At 42.4% G+C, this 22026-nt stretch overlaps 10 protein-coding genes across 10 annotated transcripts; 3 read left to right on the top strand and 7 right to left on the bottom strand. All coding sequences in view use genetic code 12, as the record gives it.

Moving 5' to 3' along the window:
* Positions 1 to 76: 76 nt before the first annotated feature.
* Positions 77 to 1348, bottom strand: PCL1 (Pcl1p; the record flags this gene model as incomplete). The annotated part of the gene is made up of 1 exon (XM_002617758.1): positions 77 to 1348. One exon carries the CDS (start codon positions 1346 to 1348, stop codon positions 77 to 79), a length of 1272 nt encoding a protein of 423 aa, XP_002617804.1.
* Positions 1349 to 2389: 1041 nt separating this feature from the next.
* Positions 2390 to 5737, bottom strand: ZCF13 (Zcf13p; the record flags this gene model as incomplete). The annotated part of the gene is made up of 1 exon (XM_002617759.2): positions 2390 to 5737. The coding sequence occupies one exon, from the start codon at positions 5735 to 5737 to the stop codon at positions 2390 to 2392; it is 3348 nt and encodes a 1115-aa protein (XP_002617805.2).
* An 863-nt stretch (positions 5738 to 6600) lies between these two features.
* YBL053 (Ybl053p) lies at positions 6601 to 10338 on the top strand (the record flags this gene model as incomplete). The annotated part of the gene is made up of 1 exon (XM_002617760.1): positions 6601 to 10338. One exon carries the CDS (start codon positions 6601 to 6603, stop codon positions 10336 to 10338), a length of 3738 nt encoding a protein of 1245 aa, XP_002617806.1.
* Positions 10339 to 10353: 15 nt separating this feature from the next.
* FOB63_002092 (uncharacterized protein) lies at positions 10354 to 11841 on the bottom strand (the record flags this gene model as incomplete). The annotated part of the gene is made up of 1 exon (XM_002617761.1): positions 10354 to 11841. The coding sequence occupies one exon, from the start codon at positions 11839 to 11841 to the stop codon at positions 10354 to 10356; it is 1488 nt and encodes a 495-aa protein (XP_002617807.1).
* A 484-nt stretch (positions 11842 to 12325) lies between these two features.
* Positions 12326 to 12895, top strand: FYV5 (Fyv5p; the record flags this gene model as incomplete). Its single annotated transcript, XM_002617762.1, has 1 exon — positions 12326 to 12895. The coding sequence occupies one exon, from the start codon at positions 12326 to 12328 to the stop codon at positions 12893 to 12895; it is 570 nt and encodes a 189-aa protein (XP_002617808.1).
* Positions 12896 to 12938: 43 nt separating this feature from the next.
* Positions 12939 to 14648, bottom strand: MCP2 (uncharacterized protein; the record flags this gene model as incomplete). The annotated part of the gene is made up of 1 exon (XM_002617763.1): positions 12939 to 14648. The coding sequence occupies one exon, from the start codon at positions 14646 to 14648 to the stop codon at positions 12939 to 12941; it is 1710 nt and encodes a 569-aa protein (XP_002617809.1).
* A 285-nt stretch (positions 14649 to 14933) lies between these two features.
* ZCF20 (Zcf20p) lies at positions 14934 to 17912 on the bottom strand (the record flags this gene model as incomplete). Its single annotated transcript, XM_002617764.1, has 1 exon — positions 14934 to 17912. The coding sequence occupies one exon, from the start codon at positions 17910 to 17912 to the stop codon at positions 14934 to 14936; it is 2979 nt and encodes a 992-aa protein (XP_002617810.1).
* Positions 17913 to 18407: 495 nt separating this feature from the next.
* On the top strand, positions 18408 to 18728 carry SMD3 (mRNA splicing protein; the record flags this gene model as incomplete). The annotated part of the gene is made up of 1 exon (XM_002617765.1): positions 18408 to 18728. One exon carries the CDS (start codon positions 18408 to 18410, stop codon positions 18726 to 18728), a length of 321 nt encoding a protein of 106 aa, XP_002617811.1.
* A 108-nt stretch (positions 18729 to 18836) lies between these two features.
* GLR1 (glutathione-disulfide reductase) lies at positions 18837 to 20378 on the bottom strand (the record flags this gene model as incomplete). The annotated part of the gene is made up of 1 exon (XM_002617766.1): positions 18837 to 20378. The coding sequence occupies one exon, from the start codon at positions 20376 to 20378 to the stop codon at positions 18837 to 18839; it is 1542 nt and encodes a 513-aa protein (XP_002617812.1).
* Positions 20379 to 20628: 250 nt separating this feature from the next.
* FOB63_002086 (uncharacterized protein) lies at positions 20629 to 21876 on the bottom strand (the record flags this gene model as incomplete). The annotated part of the gene is made up of 1 exon (XM_002617767.1): positions 20629 to 21876. The coding sequence occupies one exon, from the start codon at positions 21874 to 21876 to the stop codon at positions 20629 to 20631; it is 1248 nt and encodes a 415-aa protein (XP_002617813.1).
* Positions 21877 to 22026: the final 150 nt, after the last annotated feature.

Below are 22026 nucleotides of genomic sequence, written 5' to 3'. Positions count from 1 at the left end.
ACATTCTCTACAAAGGATGATTTCCGTTATACCCAAACCTTAATTAACCAATCTATATGCTAAAAATGAAACTGTCCTAAGCGGCTCTGGTACGGCAGAGGTTGTTGAGCATCCTGTTCAACTCCATCTCTTCCGTGCGGGCTGCCAACTCAATCCGAGGATCGATTGCGCCGGTGCTCCACTGTGGCTTGCACTGTTCTAGTGGACTCTCAGACTCAAACAGGCTACAGGAGTCCTGTCTGTAGTGGGCTCTGCTGCTTGAAGAAGCGACAGAACTTGCCCTGCTGTGACTTGCGGCATGGCCCAAGGACAAGGTAGAAGAGGCAGAGGAGCTTCTCGAAATGGAAGGAGTCGAAAGACGAGACTCTTCGTGGACTTGCATTTGCGCAGCAACGGCCTGCTGTTGTCTGTGCAAAAACGAGCGCATTTTTGTTGTCTTGATCAAGTCCTCTCTGATTGGCGCCAAGAACTTGTCCAATTGAGCACACATTTCCTCGTTGGACACGCGCATGTCCCAGTTCAAGAGATAAAGCAACTGTCTTTCCATTAAGTTGACGTCTTTAAGAGAGAAAAGCCCTTCTGTGTATTTGGCCCAATGGACGTTCTTGGGAGAAGAGTCATTGTGGAACTTGGAAGCTAAAATCAAGCAGCTCAAGAAGATGCGGTGGCGCGTGCAAGGCAATCCCTGTGCTGTGCGAGGTAACTTTTGCTTCAAACGGTCCAAGTATACCAAAGTGGACATCAAGGTTCCTGTGTAAACATTGGTGTAACGAACCAATCTGTTAATGAAAGTCATCAACGATGGCAAAGGTTTGCCATTGTTTGCAACTTTGGTGTTTTTGTCATCCAGACAAGGAATCACTTGCAACGTGGTCACCACCAACTTGTGGATCATGTCTTGGGACACTGGTGTGCGTGTGAAAATGTTCAATGCTTTAAGGTCGACGGTCGTGGTCATGGTGGCAGTAATGATGCTGATGGCAGATATGTGAAGGAAAGAAGAAGTAGAAGAAGTAGATGTAGAACAAGAATGGAAACAATCGCTAGCGTGAAGGTCTAGTTGTTCTGTCCAGCAGAGCTCCATCTTTATATATGTATGCTGGGCATCTACTTCTCTGCGGGTCGCGACGCATCCAGGCGTCAAGATGTTTTGATCTGGTGCAGCCCGGGCCTCCTGCGACGCGAAATTTTCCGACCCACGCCCAGGCACAACGCGGCGTTTTTCCTGTTTGAGGCTAATGTGCCTCCCCACAAGTAGAAATTTCGGTCCCAATGCGGTTCCTTGCAGACCAGCAACCTGGCTGAACTTTCGTGTTTCGCGTATGTAGATGTGCTCATCTCCTGTCATGTCCCTTCCCCAGAAACGGTTTGGTTCGAACAAGGCGCGGTAGCATCTGACACTCAGCCGAGAATGGATTACATTGCCCTTTTGGCTCGTGCTTGGCGCGTGCTTGTCGAGCTCCTACGTAAGTTTCTATGGATTGACCCACAGTGCTGTTTTTTCCTTGGGGTATACTTTTCGTTCTCATTCCCATTCCCCATCTTGTCCGTGTCTACTATAGCGCTCAATTGACCACAACAAATTATTGAGGTGGTTACAGCCTGTGCTCTCACATTGTCTGCAGACGATATTTCTCGTGTTCTGGGCAAACAAAACGCGACTAAAGGTTTTTGGCGCTGGCCTGCGTTAGCCATTCTATTCCTTAGCGCTCGTGTATGCAGACCCATCCGTAAGAGGTTAACAAGCAAAAGAATTTCGTTCCTTTTGGGCACCGCGACCAGCTCCTGCAATGCAAAGGCAGAAGCTAGTCATTTAGCACCGGAACGGCCCCTTGTGAACCCGGATGCGAATCTCGCAATCTGTATGTTACGATGTTTACGCCTGTGGGGTTCCTTCGGCTACCTGTCGCGACTACAAATTTTACGCATCTGAGCGATGGTTTTTCTTCACGCTTTGGTTCTGAAGGTTAGTAACGAGTACAAAAAATAAAAATAAAAGGGACATGTCAGGAATATGGGTATACTGTATCGATCATGAAAAGAGTACTCTGACTGGTGCACAGCGTTTTGTCATCATCATGTCCTCTCTAGTCATACATACACTTTAGTGTTGTGAGAGAAGAGTGTTTTCTTCAAAATCTCATCGCGCAAGCTCAAATTTATACTGACGGAGTCGGGTAAGTTTGGTTATATGCAGGCCAGAACGCCAAAGCCCTAAATTACACCCATATGAAGTTAGCTAATCACTCTCCATGGAATATTATATGCATTTTCACAAATCGGAAAGATAACAGTTTTTCACTGTGGGTGGCTCACGTCGTAATACATCCTCTAAGATTTTAGCTTTCTTCATTCTCGTTTCCATCTCATTACTTATAAACTTCAATTACTATGACATGGCAGCCTCAAAATCACCGTACATGGCGAAAAGCTTCAAAAGCTCCTCATTGCCAATCATTGACTGCTCATCAAACACATCCTCCTCGTGTTCACTATGCATGTGCTTCTCCTGTAAGACACCATAGGTATTGATAGTATTTTTGTTGGCATACATTGCCCTGTTCGCCGTAGTTGCATCAAAGTCCAAGCCACCTTCGAAACCGCAGTCCTTTGTCGGATGTGTGAAATGCTTAGTAAAACTCGCATCTTCTATTTCTGATTTCTCTTCTTTAGTTGTTGCCTTCAATGTGTTGAAATGACCCTTCAGCCGTCGCATCAGCTCCACCTTAGCTATTTTGAACTCTTCACATAATTTACACAAGCTTCGAAGTTCTGCTGTTGAAAGAAAGTGAATCAAATTAGCTCCTTCGTGGAAGAACTGTTTGCTGTTCACGGAACCCGAAAAGAGGTTCTCGGGATTTTCCATACACTGCCTCAAAACAAAATACGCCATCACGTAAAGCTTGTACGAGTTGATGTATGTGGTACTCAAACTTCGGAAATTGCCAACAAAAAGTTCAGCCTCAATCACTACAATAGTGAATAAAGCGTCAACGGCTTCACGTCTAGTATGCAAAGCTTCAACTGCTGCTCCATCTGGTATTGATCCCGTCTCATTGGTACTCAATTCTTGCATTAAAAGAGTCTTTTTATAATTGACAAGCCGAATGAAAAAAGATGTAAGGAATGCATGTGTCTTGACCATACAGCGTTCGAGTTGAGAAGTGAGCATAAAATCATAACAGCTCCCAAATAATTCTTGAGAGTTATCCAAAGCATATGTCATGATGTAGACTAGCTGGACCACACTTCGGATAAATGTCTTGAAAAGTTCGATTCCAGCACTTATATCAGCATCTTTGTCCTCGTCTAGTTTAGACTCATAATGAAGTGTGATCAAGTAATATGAACAGGACAAGTTTGCTCGAAGCTGAATAAAACTTATAAATTCGATTACCTTCATGTACGACTTACGACGTCGTGTCTCTTCATCCTCGTTAGATAAATCATATAAGGGCGAAGGCTTGCAGACATTCTCACGAAAGAAGTTATTCCCAAACATTTCAAGAAACAATGTCTCCATTTGGCTCGTTTCTTTCAAAAGGTTGTAGATTTTCGGCTTTTTCCTGATGTTCGTTATTATGTTAATAAAATTGCGGTAACACTGATAAACTTCCGCTTGCTTCTCAAAAAATTTAACGCCACTGATATACAAGCTGTCGGTTTCAGGTTTTTCAACATCACTGGCATCTAAATTACTCAATTTGAGTGACATTCCACAGTATATGGCTAGCATAGCATCCATGGTACAAATATAATACCAGAGCGATCTCCATGAGTTGACAAAACTCGGTTCTTTAGAAATTACCCCAATTGAATGTAATTGAGTAGGGTCTCTATTCAAGCCGATTGATAAAGCATGAGTGACTATAGAGCCAAACAATAATGTCGAGTCACTTCCACTCAAACCGAAGCAGTCATTTGGTGCAACAGATCTATAGTAATGTAATAAAGTCAATGCTTGAACGTAGTGGAAAGTCGACCTTGATTGAACTCTCTCTTCAGGAATGCAAAGGTTAACGACTCTCATGTAATCATCGGATTTAAATCGTGTAACATCTTTGATCAAAGCTTTTTCATCTTTACTATAATCTGCTTTTCGGTCAAAATTGGGAATTAATGACATGTAGCCGAGCCTGATCATCAAAATTAATTTGCCAGCAATGCACAATTCAACATCGTTCGTTATTTGCACAGTACTATATTGGCTATCTGCGGAATCAGTTTTCTTACAAATGATTTTTTTCAATTCAGAGGTAACAGTATCCTCATCAAAAATAGGGACAAACGGGTGCACATATTTGAAAAACCTCTTGAGTGCTTTGTTTATACCACGAGTTCGGGGTAGAATCTGTTCAATACTTGATGCGGCAAACTTGTATATATCTTCATTGGTAGAATTAGCGGATAATAGAGCCTGGGCCCCGGTGAGGTATGCTACTGGAAAAGTAGGACTTGATTGCCCCGGCCTTTCCTTTTGGACGTGGATTTTGGTCACAATGAGAGCATCTTCATTAACAATCTCGCCTATTTCAGACTCATTCCCACTATAGGGGGAGGTTTGCTCCGTTTCCAAAACATTTTCCTCGTTAGCCGAACTAGAGCTTTTGGACATCGATTTCTTTTTCCTCTTTTTCTTTGTATACTTTGAGAATTGCTCACTCTGGAAAAGATTTATCGTAAAAGAACGAACCAATTTGATGTAAGGATCGAGCTTTGTAAGTCCCACGTAAGATAATAACCCTTGTTGTTGCCAGTACGGCCCTTCAACCAATAATGAGTTTGAAGCGCAGACAAAAAACGTCAACTCATCATCGACACAGATATCTAGTACATTATTCCCGAAAGATATCGATACATATTCCTTGTGTTCACCATATCCTTTTTGTTCATCATTTATGGTCGTGTTTTGTTCGCATTCTGAATATTTTCGTTTATGAGACGAGGGGAAAGTAATTGAAGGTGGGTATTGTTGTGACTCTAATGGTGTAGTTTCGTGGTCCTGGATTTTTGGGCCTGACGCCGGAGATTGTGGATCGATGATATGCGGGCCTGACAAGGCAAGCTGAGGACCTGTCGCAATAATATGTCGCTTCTGCCTTATGTTATGATATGAAACTATATTAGACGTCTGAGGAGGTACCTCATCAGCTTCTAGCAGTGGTCGCAGGGATAATGAAGGCAGAATCAGTTTATTTGTGGCATTGGTCAACAGTGCGGGGCTTCTCTGGTCGACAGATGAAGAGGAGGCTGACCCTCGGGGTTGATAATAATGAAAAGCGTGTGCTTTCAGCTTCCGCAGATCGGGTCGATCTTGCCATACCTGTGGCAGGTGGTAAGCATATGAGTATGTAGGTGGTGGACCTGCAGAGACCCATGTGGTGGGGATATGTAGCTGTGTTGCAGGTATTCCCGAGCCGTATTGCTCTAGCTGAGGCGGGAAGCCCGCAGGATAAGCGCTATTGATTTTCAAAGCCTGCTGGGGATATGCCACGGGGTGCATCGGTAGGCCTGGTTCGGGGACGATCACTTCGGGGTGTGGGCGTATTGGTAAATATGTCGTAGCCAGGTTTTGTGGCACAGCTCCGGTTTCGTCCTCATACAAGCAAAGATGAGCAATCAGCTTCCGTTTGCATGTTCCACATACCGGATGAGCTCTGTCACACTTGGACTTTCGTTTTCGACACATCAGACACGACGCTGGCGTTCTGTGTCGCTTTTTGTACGAGGCGTCCATAACCTGAGAGAATGCGGGGTCACAGCTCAGAAGCGGAAGGGAAGGGTTCTTTTCAGGTTCTGTCTCAAACAAAAAAAAATTGAAAGTGTGTATTTGGTTAGTCCTCCCCACTGGCGGTACTTTTATTTGCGTTCTTTTTTGTGGAGTCAAATCTTGATAACCAAAGTGTACTGGTTCTGCAGGACGAGATAATTCGCAGTGTTGCTGCGTGGAAGGAAACAAGTTACTCGAGCTATTCTTAGACAGATGCTGAACATGTTTGAATTATTCATTTAAGTGTATTGGTCTGAACATTTTCTGTTGAGTTTTCATTCTTTCAACACTCAGCTTTTAATAGCCCACAGCTTGACTGATTCCTGCCTTGTGTAGGATTGTCCTGTGTGCGCCTGAATACGGGTTTAGCCAAGCGTTAGGGCGTTCTACAAAATATGATTCCCCGCATATAGACGCACAGAAAGATTTTAACGAATTCTATTTCGCACTATTCTTATTTGGAGCAATCACGGAGCACATTGCACGAGTTTTACTAGAATACTTTTCTATTGACGCATAACATTGGAAAACTGACTAAGGATTCAGTGTTGACCCTATAATGCGGGGATAGCTCATAGGATGTCCTATATATAGGAAGCTGACTACTCTTAGATTACTCTGAGTAATATGAAGATATTCTTCTTGAGTGTACTCGTTTTTTGATCCTTTGGTCTCTTGGTTTTCCTTTCTGACACTTTCGAATATGGCGTAATCGAGCTAGTGAATTTGGCTTGTGAGGACTCGCGGTATTTCAATTCTCCTGTGTCTTCGGTGCGATTTTTTCTATCGCGGTACGCGTCTCACCAACTCTTCACATCTACATTGAATCCATGTCTGACTACAAAGAAGATGAAGAGCTAGACGACTTCATTGTTTCTGATGAAGAAGTGCCTTCTCCCCAAGAAGAGGAAACTGAAGCGCCTCAGCAAGATCGAATCACAGGTCTTACTACCATGCTCAGAGTAAATGAATCCTTCACGTCCAAGGTATTGAGAGCGCACATATCGGTTCTCGTGTCGGCATTGGGAGGTCCAGATCATTCTTCTGAGGACGGACTATATAAATTGGGCCACGACGCTTTGGCCTGCTTGAAAGATATCAAGAAGTGGATCCGCAGTGTGGATGATAGGAATAACTCGTCCGAGGTGGCACTCGCATGCGCTGAGAATGGATTAGTTAATAACGACTTGACAGTAATATTGTGTCAATGGGATAAACCGCCTCCAGGTGTTAAGAGAACGAAAACTACGGATAAAATAATGCTTGCATGTTTGGAATTGCTAGTTCTACTTACGTGGCCCATTGAAGTTAATCGCAAAACTCTTCTCAAGGACTACACATCGAAAACCAATGCCAGACGTGCACAATTGGTTTATAAAAAACACATATTGGCATACCAGGGAGGACATACACTAAAAGCTATCATACGGTTGGGATTGCGTGCTATGCAGTTACCCAGAGAAGATAGAGAACCTCGAGACGTGAACATATTACGTCTCATTCTTTTCTTTATTCGTAACTTGCTTTTCATTGAACCTCTACCTGCATCAAAGTCCCCAAAAGCCATAACAAACTCTTCAGATTTACCTAATGGAATGAGCCCGGAAGATGTTGGTCTTAATGCAGTCATAGCTGCATTTGAAAATAATAAAGTGCTCCTATTTCTTACTTCCATTGCACACTCTGTCCTGAGTGAATTCAATGACGAGACTTTTGGTGTCTTAGTGATTGAATGTCTATCTTTACTTACTAGAGGTATCAAAACGGAAAGCTTATTCTCGACCATACCGAAGGCTCCAGTAAGTGATATTTCAGAGAATGTTCCCCCTGCATCGTCAGCTGCTGGATTGCAACTTCAAGATCTTCTTTCAGAGGAAGAAAAACGCAAGAGGCGCCAAAAGAATACAGTTTCCACCAGACATGGAAGATTTGGAACTCTTTTGTCTATTCAAAGTTCTGACAACTCTTCATATTATACTATATCTGGCCAAGAAGCTTTAGCCTCTACACTTGAATCTTTGGATAAGTTGGATCGGACTAAGAAGTGGCATAAAACATCTGGTTTCAAGTATGACTCTAACGAATATGTTAAAAATTCCACTATTTACCTCAATCTGCATTCGATAAAAATCATAAAGAGATTTATTGACCTGTTACTATCTAGCGGGTCTTATAACAACTTACTTCTGTTTGTGGGTCGTCACTTAACGAATATTTCCAATGATCATGACCTCGGGCGCAAAGTCATTCTTGATTCGGTTGATCCACATGAACTTGCAAGTTATTTTTTGGTCATTTCATGGTTTTTTTCTTATAAGAGAGATCGGAATAACTATTACGCAAGGAATAAATTGGCACCCCTCGATGAAGAAGATAGCTTAGATTATGGATCAGTCGGGTCATCCTTGAGTGAGATCAACTTCATCCTTTTGACTTCTTATTTACGTTCTGCTTACGAAGCTAAAGACTATGATTCACTACACGTCGCCTTGATCTGTATGCGTGGAATGCTTCAAATCTCAAATGCAATCTTTTCATCGGAGCGTACCCAAAGGGAAATGAACCCATCTTCTGAGGAAGATATCAACCACGACAGAGAACTCGCTGAGGGCATTATTCGCAAGCTTTTCTCCCAAAAGCAATTTTTGGACATGATTGTCAACATCCCAAGGCAAGCCTCCAGACATTCTCCCGAGTATTTGTCAGTTGTTGTCTCTGTGGTCCACATAGTTCTCAAATGTTTCGAAACGTTAGCGAATGAGGATGTTAAGTTATATATCCAAGGAAGAAGAAGGGTGAACAAGCTAGGGAATCAGAGCGGCCTAAACCATGATATGGACCGTCAGCACTGGCACCTAATCGATGCGGGATCAGATGAAGAGGATTTTGAGCAAGAGATTCGCTATATCAATCAAGAACGGAAATTGGACTTTAAGAATACAGAGGTAAGATTTTTCCATACTGAAACGGTTTCCACGCATATAGCTTACTTGTCGAGGTTTGAGGATCTCACTCATGAAGAAATCAAAAGGGGGATCTCGTTTTTCCATCGCTTGTTTGTCGTACGCAAAGATTTTGCCGCATTGTACAGACTTGATTTTATGAACTTGTTGTACAGATTACGTGCATATCTACCAAGATCTTCCAACATTCGTCGGCATGTTGATGATTTCATAGTTTACTTCATGAAAAAATTCAAAACTGCATTGGACAGATTTCCCGTGGCAATTGAACTTCTCTTTCCTAGGTTTGAAAACCTAGAGATGAAAGGCTTTTTAAGCACCGGTGATCTTGAGAGTACAAGTACATCTTCATCTATTGGAGTGACATCTGCCCGTGGGTTGCCCAAATCTAGTTACTTCTCGGAGGATGCACCGCAGCCAAGAGCAGCTGCCATCCTCCGCTTCAATGATGATAATTTGACGCTTGATGAGAAAATTGGAGTATTAATCTACCACTTGATCAAAAAGAAGAATGGTATCAAGATTCTCAAATTTTTGATTGGCGAACTAGAAAGATTAACAGCTTTGAAGGAAAAGGGAATCAATAATTTGATGTTAAGGCTTAACTTGACTAATAGGAAACTCCTTATAAATGAACCGCATTTGCGACTTTTAGTGGAATCTATCGGTTTTGATTTGCCTTTCTTACAAAACGACGAGACTTCCTTGAAAACATCAGTGGAGGCTTCAACGTTGGTTGAGGCAAAAAACTCCATCGATAAATGGTTGAAACTACACGAAGAAGGTGTTGGCGACATCGAACCATTTCTTGATCAAGTTCATCAAGAGATTTTTACGAAAGAACAGTTGAACTTCGGAATAATTGCTTTATCGGACGTCCGTTCAGGGAGACCGATTGATCTAGCTACAGCAGAAGTAATAGGGCTTAGACAAGATCAGATTGGTAAACTTATTGGACTTGCCAAGAGAAAAGAATACGATGAAATGGTAGCTGCACAATATGCTTTGGAAGATGAGGATTATGATATTGAGCCCTCTGATGCTGAGGATAATAGTTCCATTAGTGGGAGAAGGAGAAAGAGAATGAAGAATAAATCATCTGAAACAACACTCCTGGATTCAGTAATTGATGATCTAGATGACTTACCGAAGAAGCAGCGCAGGTCCAGACGTGAAATACTCAAACGTAGTTTGGACTCAGACGATGATGCACCAGTTAAGTCATCAGAGATGGTGAATGATTCCGACGATGAATCTGATGATGAGAAGGTGAAGAGTTTTTATGAAAAGGAGGAGCAGCTTCGTCAATTGATTTCACTGACGGGTGGAATCATGAACAAAACGCAGCTCGAAATTTTCAAGGAATCATGGCAAAAAATTGTAAACACAAACGAGGATTCTCAGGTTAAAACTGCAATCTCTAGGGCAGCTAGCTTGTTTGTCGACGACCTGGATGAAAATGATGATGAACTGCAGCCAAAGGAGTTTTCACACCAGAACACTACTGATGAGTTACAACTAAATCAGAAACGAACCCAAGATGAGGGCCACGTCATGGTCTCAAGAAAACGGAGAATAGTTTTAGAGGAGGAAGATGAAGAATAGATTAAATATGAAAGCTCAGTCACTGACACAATGTGAATCGTTATCGCTATTGAAACTTGAAACAATAGTCCTGTAAGAGCTAATGAACATGACAGCAAATCCAAATAGTACGCATAGAATGCATGGTAGAGCCTTTCGAAGAACGAACGATAACTTCTCATCCCTGTTTGCTCTTTTATAGTCGAATTGATCGAATGACAACTTTAAGTAACAAAGGGGAGGGATGATATAAGCCATGAGTGATGCCGAGGTGGCACCAATCAACTCCAAAATCATTCCTAAATTGCATGTAAATAACGATACCGACATAGATGATGCAACTAATACCGTCGTGACTATGAAGTTTTGCTTTTTTGAAAGTTCTAAATCTGCTGAGTTATTGTTATCTTCGTCTTGTGCTTCAGCAGTTAACATTATGTCTCGCAAAACATCACGAACAACAAAAATTTCAAGCGGGAAGGTAGTGAGCATGTTCAAGCCGAAACAGAATCGAGCAACATTGATCCAGTTGTCATTGCTTTTAAAATTGTTCAAAATGTTGCCCTTTGTATTGGTACCAAAATTAAGGAGTCCACTTACTCCCATAAGGAGGCAGAAACACATTGATATACCGCAAGCCCAATGCGTTAGCTTATTGAATTTCGATAAGGTAGCATCTTTCATCGAATTATAAATGAAAATGGTGTTATGGTGACACACAAGAGCAAACGAGATGACAGATATACCCTGAAAGATATTCTTATTGATCCACCATTGAGACTTTGTTAAAGAGCCTTTGAGAGATGAATCCACAAATGGGCCACGAACAACAGTTAAAATGACTATTATTACCATACCGACCAAAGCAAAACCAGATGCCTTTGCTAATTTTGAAATATCTCTATTGAGTGAAAGTGGATATGAAACGCAAAGCGTAAAAGTGACAATAATGACATTTCTTCCAAATAGCCAACCTATGACTGAATCTGAGCCTGTAATTGATTTCGGAAGCATTGATTTGAGTACATGAGGGATTGTGTCACCAATAATGACGCAGAATGCCATGCATCCTCCGTATGCAAAGGAACTGATGGATATCAATAACAAAATCTTCCCATATCGTCCAAAACAATAATTGACAGTATCTTGGTATGATCTTGTTTGAGACATAGTCGAATTGAGAATAATTAGTCTTAATGTCCAATCAATGAGAACAGTTAGAAGTATCATGACTATTATACCACCTAAGAGCCCACTGTTCTTGAATGCAAACGGTTGGCCAATAATTCCCGCTCCCAAAATTGAGTTAGCCATGTTCATGAAAGCCATTTTCATCGAGGAAGTCCCGCTTCCTTCTTGTGGTGATGCTTCAAGATCAGCGTCTGGGGTACTCAATTCATAATCTAATGACGCAAGATCGTCGAGAGCCACATCTGTTTCTGTGTTTTCTGGTATCTCGTACGATAAATCTGTTTCAGGAATACTTTCTGCCGGCAATTTGGCATACTTGTTAGTGGACGACATATCTGATCATATAAGGTAAACACGAGAGAATCCAAGTAGATAGATGTACGGATGCCGCTCACTATGGGTCAGATTTTATGGTTTAAACGAAAGATAAATTGAATTTCGATCCCTAGGATTAGTTTTCTTTTCTGTTGAATATTAATACTTAAATAAATTTATTTTTTGTTCTTTAACACTAAAAGCGTGCTCTTTTTGCTGAAAATGACAAGAAACCTATACTTTTTACGTTTCGCATTCAAAAGAGGTAGACTTGAAAGTTACATGTACCGTTCTTAAAAATTTCTTAGATCTAGAAATCAACTAACGTTTCACCAAATGAATCATATAGTATTGTGGAATTCGATCCAACCTGCTTATTTTGTAATAATTGCTTCGGATTTTAGTAGTGAAGTGTAATCTATGATCCCAAGCACATACGCATTTGGTAGATTCCCTGCACAACTGCGATGAGACTAAACTCTTGAAGCTCTATCTCTTTAAAATGGCTGGAATGCATGACAAGAGAAAACCCTTCCAGGGAAAGAAATTTCATAAAGATCTTCGTGAGTTCAAGAATCAAGAGATTAAAAGATCCTTAGTACACAGAGCAAGATTAAGAAAGAATTATTTCAAGCTATTGGAAAGCGAGGGCCAGACTACACCGGAATCCCAGAAAGAAAAGCAAAGTGACGAAGATAATGAAGAGAACGACGATTCTGGAAGTGAAAGCGAAAGTGAAAAAGAGGAATTGCCTGAAACCTCTGTAAGCAAAATTAAAAGTTCAGGACCGCTACCTCCACAAAGGGCACCTCCTGCAAGAGCTCAACCAAAACCTCAACCAAGAAAGGTTATCAATTTTGCAGAGAGAGCAAAATTAGCAAAAGAAAGGAAAGAGAGAGAACGTGAAGAGAAACTTCGTCGTGTACGGGAAAGGCGCCAGGCCCTTGAGCAGAAAAATAAAGAGCGTGAACGGAAAAAAGAGAGTCTATCAAAGAGAACAAAGACAGGCCAACCGGTGATGGGCCCCAAAATAAATGATTTGTTAGATAAGATCAGACAGAACATCAACTAGCAACTTCAAATAAATATCATTATAGTGTTCTATACATGCATAATCACGATACAGAGAGTCTAAGGTTGCGGAAGAACATGTAAATGTCGTACAAATACAACGACGAAATTCTCTTTCGATAAGACAACCAGCTGCAAAGGTTATGGCTGAACCACGTGAAAGAAAATCTGTCCCATTTCTTTGAGTTTTCTTCCAACGCCTCTTCATAAACTGCTCTTGCACAGTAGTTGGCCAAAATTAGAAAGGTCCTCTCGGGTCCCAAAGGGTTATTCAACTTTTCGTCAAGACTTCTTGTTAGATCATTAGTCTTTAAAATCAATAAGACTATTCTAGGCATGCTGCTTAGTATGTACATCAAATCTTCAAGAACACCTTCTTCATTCTGCAATTGGTTTTGCATATTAATCATTTCGTCCTTACCTCTAGCTTTCTTAATATCGTAGTTCAAAGCATTTTCAGGGTCCCTACCGGTGATAGCAGCTGCAAAAATTTGGAATTTGCGATCGCCCTTGATACCAGCAAATTTTTCAGCATAGTACTTCATCTTTGGGACGTCATTGTCCAAAATGGCCAACCAAAAATGGGAATAGTCCCGCTTCATTTGTAAAGGAATATAGCGATACAAACCGTGGTCATAGAGGACGATTTCAAAATTGTGGCCGTTCTTACTGTTTCTCTTATCAACTGCTTTAATGGCCAAATTGCCACCATGTGGGTCACAGTGGAGACCAACACCAGGAGTGAAAATCATGTTGTTGAAGATGTGGGAGAGACAAGAAGACACCTGGGCAGTGTTGATATTATTCTTTTTCATATATTCCAAGTCATCCAAACGTGCTCCAGCAACATATTCCATGATGAGAATTCTTTTGTCAGCCAGGACAATATATGGTATTCTTAAAGCTGTCAAGTTGCGCATATTTCTGAAATTTGCAGTAGTTTGCTGGGCATTAGTGGCCTCATTAACAAAATCTAACTCAACATAGATAGAGGATTGCATTTCATCACCTAACCAAGTCAAGGAATACTCCGGAAACACTTTGTGCATCAAGCCAAACACAGTCTGTGTTAAGAAAATATCCAAAGGAACAAACTCTGCTAAGGATGGGTGTTGCACCTTGACAGCCACTTTTTCGTTAGTTTCCTTCAAAGTTGCGATATGCACTTGAGCCAAAGATGCCACACCGACAGGTTTCGGATCAAATTCACTAAAAATGTCACTTAGATGGACCCCTTTATCCTCGAGGAACATGGCCTCGATTTCCTCCATCGAAGATTGCGGACACTGGTCTTGTAATGGTATCATAGTGTTAGTCCACTCAGGCGGAAGTAAGTATGTCAAAGCAGAAACGTGCTGGCCCAATTTAATGTAAATACCTCCATTTTTTTCTAGTGCTCGTAATGTAATGTCTGCAGCTTTCTGGTGAGCTTCACTTAAAGCCTTCTGACGATCATGCTCGTTGTCAAACGTGCGTTGGAGAACATCTTTGTAGATCTTGAAACATTTGAAAGTCGCCAAAGTGACAACACCAACACGTTGTGTTGTCAAAATGGTATGTTTTGTGGTGTTATGGAAAGTTTCGTTCGTGAAGTAGAGCACAGTTGCACTTATAGCTAGAGTTCCAGCGACTTTAGATAATATGTGAGAGCGCTTTTTGTGCTGACCTGTTGACAGGAACCTATTCACAGTAAGAGACGAGGAATATATCCTGTTCAACCCTCGGGTATGCCTTAGGGATCCTAATCTGTACATGGGGAATATTTAGGAGCGATGAAAATTATGAATTGTGGAGAACTAAAAGCAAAATGTCTCGTTTAACTGGATCTGGCACGTGATTTTTTCACCAATGGTACATGCAAAAGCTTCTGTCTCGTGTCACATTTAGGTCCGTGATAACAATAGGGATGAAGTTCGATATTGAAATGTGTTAAAAGTTTATGCATTGGATATTCGTCTGATATACAATGGGTTCTCTACTCTATGTGATAAGTCTTACACTTGATTATTGTATCGTGAACACATTAGGGAAATAAGTAACTATTGAAACATATTCTCGATCAAGTTTCCTCGGGAATCATTGTTAATTTGGAGAGACAAGTTTTCATCACTAGCTAGGTCGAAATTGAAATTGGGGAGGGTGTCCCAATCGATTAAGTCAAGGTTTGTAGGACTCAAAGGATTATTCTGGACTGGCGTCGCCAAATTCGAGGAAGAAAGTGTTCGGAGCAGAGGCATAGTAGCAGGTCGGGATCTTTTGGAGAAAGGACAACCGTCTTCGGCTTCCTCCTTCGAGACAGACTGTCTCATTTTACTTTCTTGAAAAGTATGGCTGTTGGCGTTTCTGAGTGCCTCATGATTGAAAGGACACAGTCGCTTCTGAGACTCCAGGTCTGATGGCTGTGACTGCAATACAGAGCTGCTCAGTGAAACGGGACATACTGAGATTGTACCTGAAATTGAGGAGGAATTTCGATGACTCAATGACTTGGGAACCATGGGAACTGGTGATGCTGGATGAAGTACGGGACAAGAGCCTTGTTCCAATCGAACCGAAGAGATTGGATAGGACTTCGAAGGATTTGACATGACAGGACAAGCATCAATGAGACGCTCTGAACCAAAAGCTCTCTCGTGAAGCTTTGCATATGCTGCAGGGTTCATTTTATGAGAGTTTCTGATAAACGTCATATAAAACCTCCATATCTTCGTCGCACGAATTTGACTTTCTTTTCCCAAGCTCGTTTCAATAAGGTTAACAGTCTGATATGTCTCTTGTATCACCATTTCTTTTGTTGAAACCGGAATAACAATCGGGGAATCTCTCTCGAGTTGCAAGGCGTAAATGAGAAATGCTGGATTTGGGGTTGGAGAGGATGTACCATGGTCGCCGTTATTTTCGGCTACAAAACGTATGAGTAGCCCAGCAATTATATGACTGAACAGCGAAATTGTTTCACTAATTGCCGCCAAAACGTACTTTGAGTAGGTAACCTTGGAAAACTGAATGATGCTGCTCTGAAGAAATTTATTTATGTCAACACATTTCGAGAAAAGAATAGGTATGAGCTTGCCAACTGTATCAATGTCTCCCTTCTCCTCACATTGTAAGCAAGTGAGGAATGTAAAGAAAAGCAGCAAATGGTTAAGGATTACTTTGATCTCAAAGTAGTGTGTCATTTTGAGTTTTGTAAGACCTAACTCCTCGCTGGCATTTGATACATCTGCCACAAGATTAGTCAAATCACCTATAGTAATTCGGTGGAAAACTCCCATAATCCCAGAGCGTAACAATAGCGACGCTTTTGCAATTAAATAGAAATTTTTTGTCGAAGTTATTAGGTTCTGAATGTGATCGGGCAGTTCTTGGCTTTGACATTGCTCTAGAAAGCTCGTATGGGAACGATATGGTTCCGCTTCGCCTATGCATAGTAGAAAAAAGTCCACGAGACGATTCAAGCGGTCCGTATGCTTCACAATGGGCACAAGGCCAAAAGTGACGATATTTATAATGCGCAAGAGATCACACCAGAGCTGACACAAGAGAATATTCAATTCAAATTGCCGTTGTGGTGTTGATTCTGCACTAAGGAATTGAACAATCGCGGGATCAGTCCATATCTCCAATGTGTTTCCGTCATCATACAAAAGTTCCAACACTGCAAGAAGCTGATTAGAAAAGGAAGTACGGACGTCGATAGCCACATTTTCTCGTTTGTAAAGTAATAGTAGCCTGTTTAGAATCGCCACACGCAAAGAGATAAAACACAACAGATTGTTCATTTCGTACGGTGTGGCAGATGCAAACAGACACACCGAATTCAAAACAAAACTTCGTTTATGTCCCAAGCCTTGATGTAAAGCCTCTAATGGGAACATTTCATGAAAATCGCGAGTGATGGAGTCGTTTATACCACTCCGCATACGCAAAAAATCAAGAGCCTCTTCAACTATCAACCCCAACATTGAAAGATACACACCCTTCAAGCGTAACTCATTGTATACCTCCGAGTCACTCATCTTTGGCAGAAAAACAGCAATGTCTAAACGGGCTTCATCACCATCTTGATGGATCAAGCCCATGATTTCAGCCCCAAAAAAGCGAAAAATGGTGCGTGATTCCATTTCACATGTTGGTATGTGTGAACTAAGATAAAACTTCACCAAAAACATAAGCTGTGCGTAGGTCAACTTTTCGTTGCCACGACCATAGTTGCAGATTTCCAGCCACATTTTCTGGAGCTGCGTGAGCAAATCAACTGCACCACCATTGAAACGTTTGAAAAGTTTCTCAGTTTCATCGGTAGACTCACTCTTTACGCTTACCGACGAGCTCATAGGAGTGCCGGGCCTGCTGGCATCCTCTACCATCATGTTAAACTCACATGCCACCACAGGACACTGTGAATGGCCACAACTAGGCGATTCCGCACGTCTTTCATTTAGGAGCCCCTTCTTGTAGAGATGGTACGATTTCTGCAAATTCGTGATCTTATACCAAAGAGCAGTGAGTTGAGGATCAAGCTTGATGGTGTTGAGCCACAGGTACAAGCTAGGCGCCGTGCTCGTGGCCAACGCTCTCTTTCGACGAAACCCACTCATAGTGTAAAACAGATCGTTTGCAACCCTTGGCTCCCCTGACCCACTCACGCGAAGTTTGCTTAGGATTGAAACCGTAAAATTTTCCCCTGTTGGGAGCATCTCCTTTTGTGGGGGAGGAAGCAGAGGAAGCGCTCGTTCCAATCGGGCTTCGAGTTGACTAACCTCACGCTCCTTCTCTTCCAATGATTTTCGAAGCTCCTGGTACTCTTTCAGCTCTTCAACGGGCAAGACGACCACTTCACCACTCGCTGCAACCTTCATCCTGGGATCTACCCACGAAGGCTCCACATAGACACAGAGATGAGCCACGTTGTTCTTGACACATCCAGTACATGGCTTCTTCTTGTCGCAGCGCACCTTGCGCTTTTTGCAGTTGAGACATGACAACGGCACGCGCTTGCGCAGCTTCTTTTCCATGGCGAGAGAAGAGTTGGTGGCTTTTTGTTGCCGTTGCCTCTGGTATCTGGCCGATAAGTGCTCTTGCCGATAAGTGCGAAAACGGTCTGTGCGACTCGGCTTTTGGTCCTACACTGTTGCCTAATGTTCCAGCCTTGAACTATAGACAAGCTTTTCCTCTTGACTAACACATGTACATTCAATAGCGTCTTAACTGTTATTTTACGACTATATCCTTTCTGCCACTTCCACTTGTGGATGATGTACAGCGTCCTGCAGACGCAGCTCTTCTCTGCCTTCGAAGCTACGCCAACCATCAGACTTTAGCAGTGTCTTCACAACCAAGAATTAAAAACGTTTCAGCCAGGCGATTGACCGTCAAGTTGTAGATCATTTGGACGAACCGTTCTAACAAATCTAACAACGGGAAATCTTTCACGTGACGCTATGCACGTGATAGGACTCCATCTGCGGTATACTGGGCCACATTCAAATATCTGAAAACTATTCTACACCATGTCTGCAGGTGTTCCAGTCCGGCTCTTGAACGAAGCTCAGGGTCATATTGTGTCTCTAGAGCTCACGACGGGCGACACATATCGAGGTAAACTTATTGAGAACGAAGACAACATGAACTTATCTCTCTACGATGTCACGATCACTAAAGGACGAACTGGAGAAACCTCGTACATGAACCAGGTGTTCGTACGAGGTTCTATGATTCGTTTTGTGAGCGTGCCTGACATTTTGCGCAATGCCCCTATGTTTTTTATGAAACCGGGCGAGAAGCCCAAGCCGCCAGTGAGAGGCCCTCCTTCTAAAAGGAGCAAATACTAGCTGTGTGCGAGAACCCGCCTATCATCGTCTATCATCAGGAACAAGCTACACTCTACAGAGTACCTTTAAATGTATAGTAATGTATAATAACGTCTGTATTGGGTTGTACTAACGCAAGGTCACCAACTCCTCAGCAGAAGTAGGGTGGATGGCCACACAGTTGTCAAAGTCCTTTTTAGTGGCACCCATCTTGATAGCCACACCAAAACCTTGCAAGATCTCACTGCTCGAGTCACCCACGATATGAAGACCAACGACCTTCTCTTCAGGCCCTGCGCAGATCAACCTGTAAACACATGGAACCTTGTCATCATCCGAGTCCATCATAGCGTAGTACATAGCATTGAACTTAGAGTTGTAGATCTTGAGGTTGTCCTTTCCATACTTCTCCACAGCTTGTTTAGTAGACAATCCAATAGATCCAGCTTCTGGGTGCGAGAAAACAACAGATGGAACGTTCGAATAATCCAACTTGTCATTGGCGTAAACTTCTTGTCCTGAAAATAATCTGTTAGACAATCTACGACCCGCAGCGATAGCAACTGGGGTCAATTCAATCTTACCAACGACATCACCCAAAGAATAGATTTTTGGGTTCGATGTCTGCTGATAGTCGTCAGCAATGATCGAGCCATTCTCCTGGGTTTTAACATCGACTTTCTCCAAACCCATATTTGTCAAGGCTTTTCTACCAACAGTCCAGATCAAAACGTCCACCTCTAACACATCGCCATTTCCCAAGTAGACTTTCTTTTTGTCGCCTGCCTTTTCCACCTTTGTCACACTACCGGAGTTCTTAATCACATTGACTCCGAGTTTGTTCACATACGTGTCTGTGACAGTAGTCTGAATGATGTCATCAAAAGCTCTCAAAACGGTATCTCCACGGGCCACTAAGTGAGTTTCGGTACCTAAACTCAGAAAAACACCAGCGAACTCAACACCAATGTATCCCACGCCTACAATGGCCACAGACTTTGGTTGCTTCTCCAATTCGAAAAAGCCATCAGAGTTGATTCCCAATTCCGAACCCTCGACTGAAGGAGGGATGATTGGCTGTCCTCCAGTCGCAATAAGCACCTTATCAGCCGAGAAAAGTAACTTCTCATCCTTCTTGAAAGACTTGGATAAGAAAGGCACCTCTTGGTCCGCACTCAAGGTAACTTCGACATCACCATTAGAGTTCGCAAAAGAGGCAAATCCATAAACATACTCGACGTTTTCTTTTTCTAAATTGCGCTCATAGATCCCGTTTAAACGCTTAACGTATGCGTCTCTCTTACTCTTGATTAGGCTCCAGTCAAAGTCGCCATACTTAACGTGGCCATCACCGCCTGCAAAGCCATAAGCCTTCAAGTGGCCCCTCTTAGAGGCGAGGTCAGATGCATACCACATCACTTTCTTGGGCACACATCCAACATTGACACATGTACCACCCAATTGCTTGTACTTGCCTTCAATAAGAAGCACTTTTGCACCATAAGAAGCCGCGCGGCGGGCAGAAGCTACACCTCCGGAACCTCCACCAATGACCAAGTAGTCATAATGTTTGGCAATTTTATCTTGTACAGGAGCCATTGTAAGGTGCTTGTTGATGGATAGGAGACGTGAAACCGGTTTTGGTAGCAACTGTTTGGACGGGGCAAACATGGATAGGCGATAACCTATATATGAGCGCCTTAGAGCTTCTGGTGCACACACGCAAATTATGCAAGCAATAAAGTTACTTACAGAGCTGGCGGATGAAAGAGAAATGGCAAAAAAAAAGAAGAGATTCGCAAAATGTTAGGATCTTAATTTCAAACAAGAGAGTGAAGTTGAAACATGTATAAGAGCAAGATAATCTAAACAATGCTGCTATTTGTCAATTGGCCACTACTTCACTCCTGTGCGTTAGTAATCAATCGAGACTGCGATCGTAATCTTCCCGCACACAACGCTTCAAATGGGATACTGTGCACGCCACAACTTCTGGATCTCCGTCCTGCGGAGCCACAAATTCATTGCTACTAAGCTGGCGATGATACGTAGATGTCAACCAAGCCAGATTTATCTCCAAAAGCTTCACCGGATCAAATTCGGAATCGCAGTCGCCGTTTGCTGAGAATGATGAAGCGTGCGCTTTTCTAGTTTCGTCTAAGGCCTCTTGGAATTCCTTATCGGCTTCTAGTAGTTGAAAAATCTCGTCCTTGTCCTCGTGGAATGCTTTCTGTGCATTTGCAACATTGTCTACCGCCGAATAAAGCGTGTTGTTGGTGATATGTTCTTGATTAAGATTGTTCAAGTAGCCGAAAAGCTTGTGAAGAAACTCTTTCTTGTGGTGGATCTGCACCTTACGCTTCCCAGAGAGCGTTCGGTACGCCATGAATGCCTTTTCTTGCGCAGCACTCTGCTGCTGTCGGTAAAGCCACAATGCCTTCTCTTCCTTCTCATTGTACTCGGTAAAATCTGCCTGTGAGCTGCACGAAAGTAATTGAGCAAAGTTATCCATGATAACCTTGAGCTCTCCTTTTGTGTAGCCCGGAATCGATAGGATAAGCAGTTGCGTAGTTGTGACTTTGTCTTGGGTTCCACGATTTATGCTCGTTTCTGGATCGTCACCGGCACATGTGTCTTCATCATAACTCGAGTCTACTAACTTGTCAGCATCGTCAAAAATAGCGAACGCGTCGCTTGAAGCTGACATATCATGGTCGAAAATAATGTTGGCACTGATCTTCTCAGCGGATTCCCAAGCTTTAATCTGTGATTCTTTCACAGGGGGAAGCAAATCATGCTCATCTATTGGAGTCCAGTTATCTATGAAAACTGAATAGTCATACTTGGATAAGTTGGCAGGCTTGCGCAACACAAATGGTTTTGGCTGAGTGTTGGCTTTTTTCTTCAGTTGCAGAAGATTGAGTAGTTTTTTAGATGTCCGAGCAGTAGATCGCATACCGTGTGAATCATCGGGACGAGATTTAGGTCTGGGATTCTTCTGGAGGTTCTGCTGCTGTACACGGCGAATATTATTGCTAGGGGTGCTGATGATGGATGAAGATGAAACGGTGCGCAGGGATACATTGCCAATATTTGAGTGATCTGCAAAGGATTGAGATGTCACACGAATCCGAGGAAGAACAGCTTTGTTGGATTTTTCGTCCGCCATGATGTTTCTTGTGCGGTCAACTGAGGTGCAATGAAATAGGACTAGAGCGAAAGACTAGAAACAGGTTGATAAGAGCACACTTGAGTTTTTCAAAGTTATTTCAATGAGAGGATTTGGCCAGAATAGATATAACGAGAAAGATTGCGTTTC

Source organism: Clavispora lusitaniae (assembly GCF_014636115.1).
Source record: "Clavispora lusitaniae strain FDAARGOS_655 chromosome Unknown tig00000038_pilon, whole genome shotgun sequence".
Classification (NCBI taxonomy): domain Eukaryota; kingdom Fungi; phylum Ascomycota; class Pichiomycetes; order Serinales; family Metschnikowiaceae; genus Clavispora; species Clavispora lusitaniae.
This window is presented reverse-complemented; position numbering and strand designations above follow the sequence as displayed.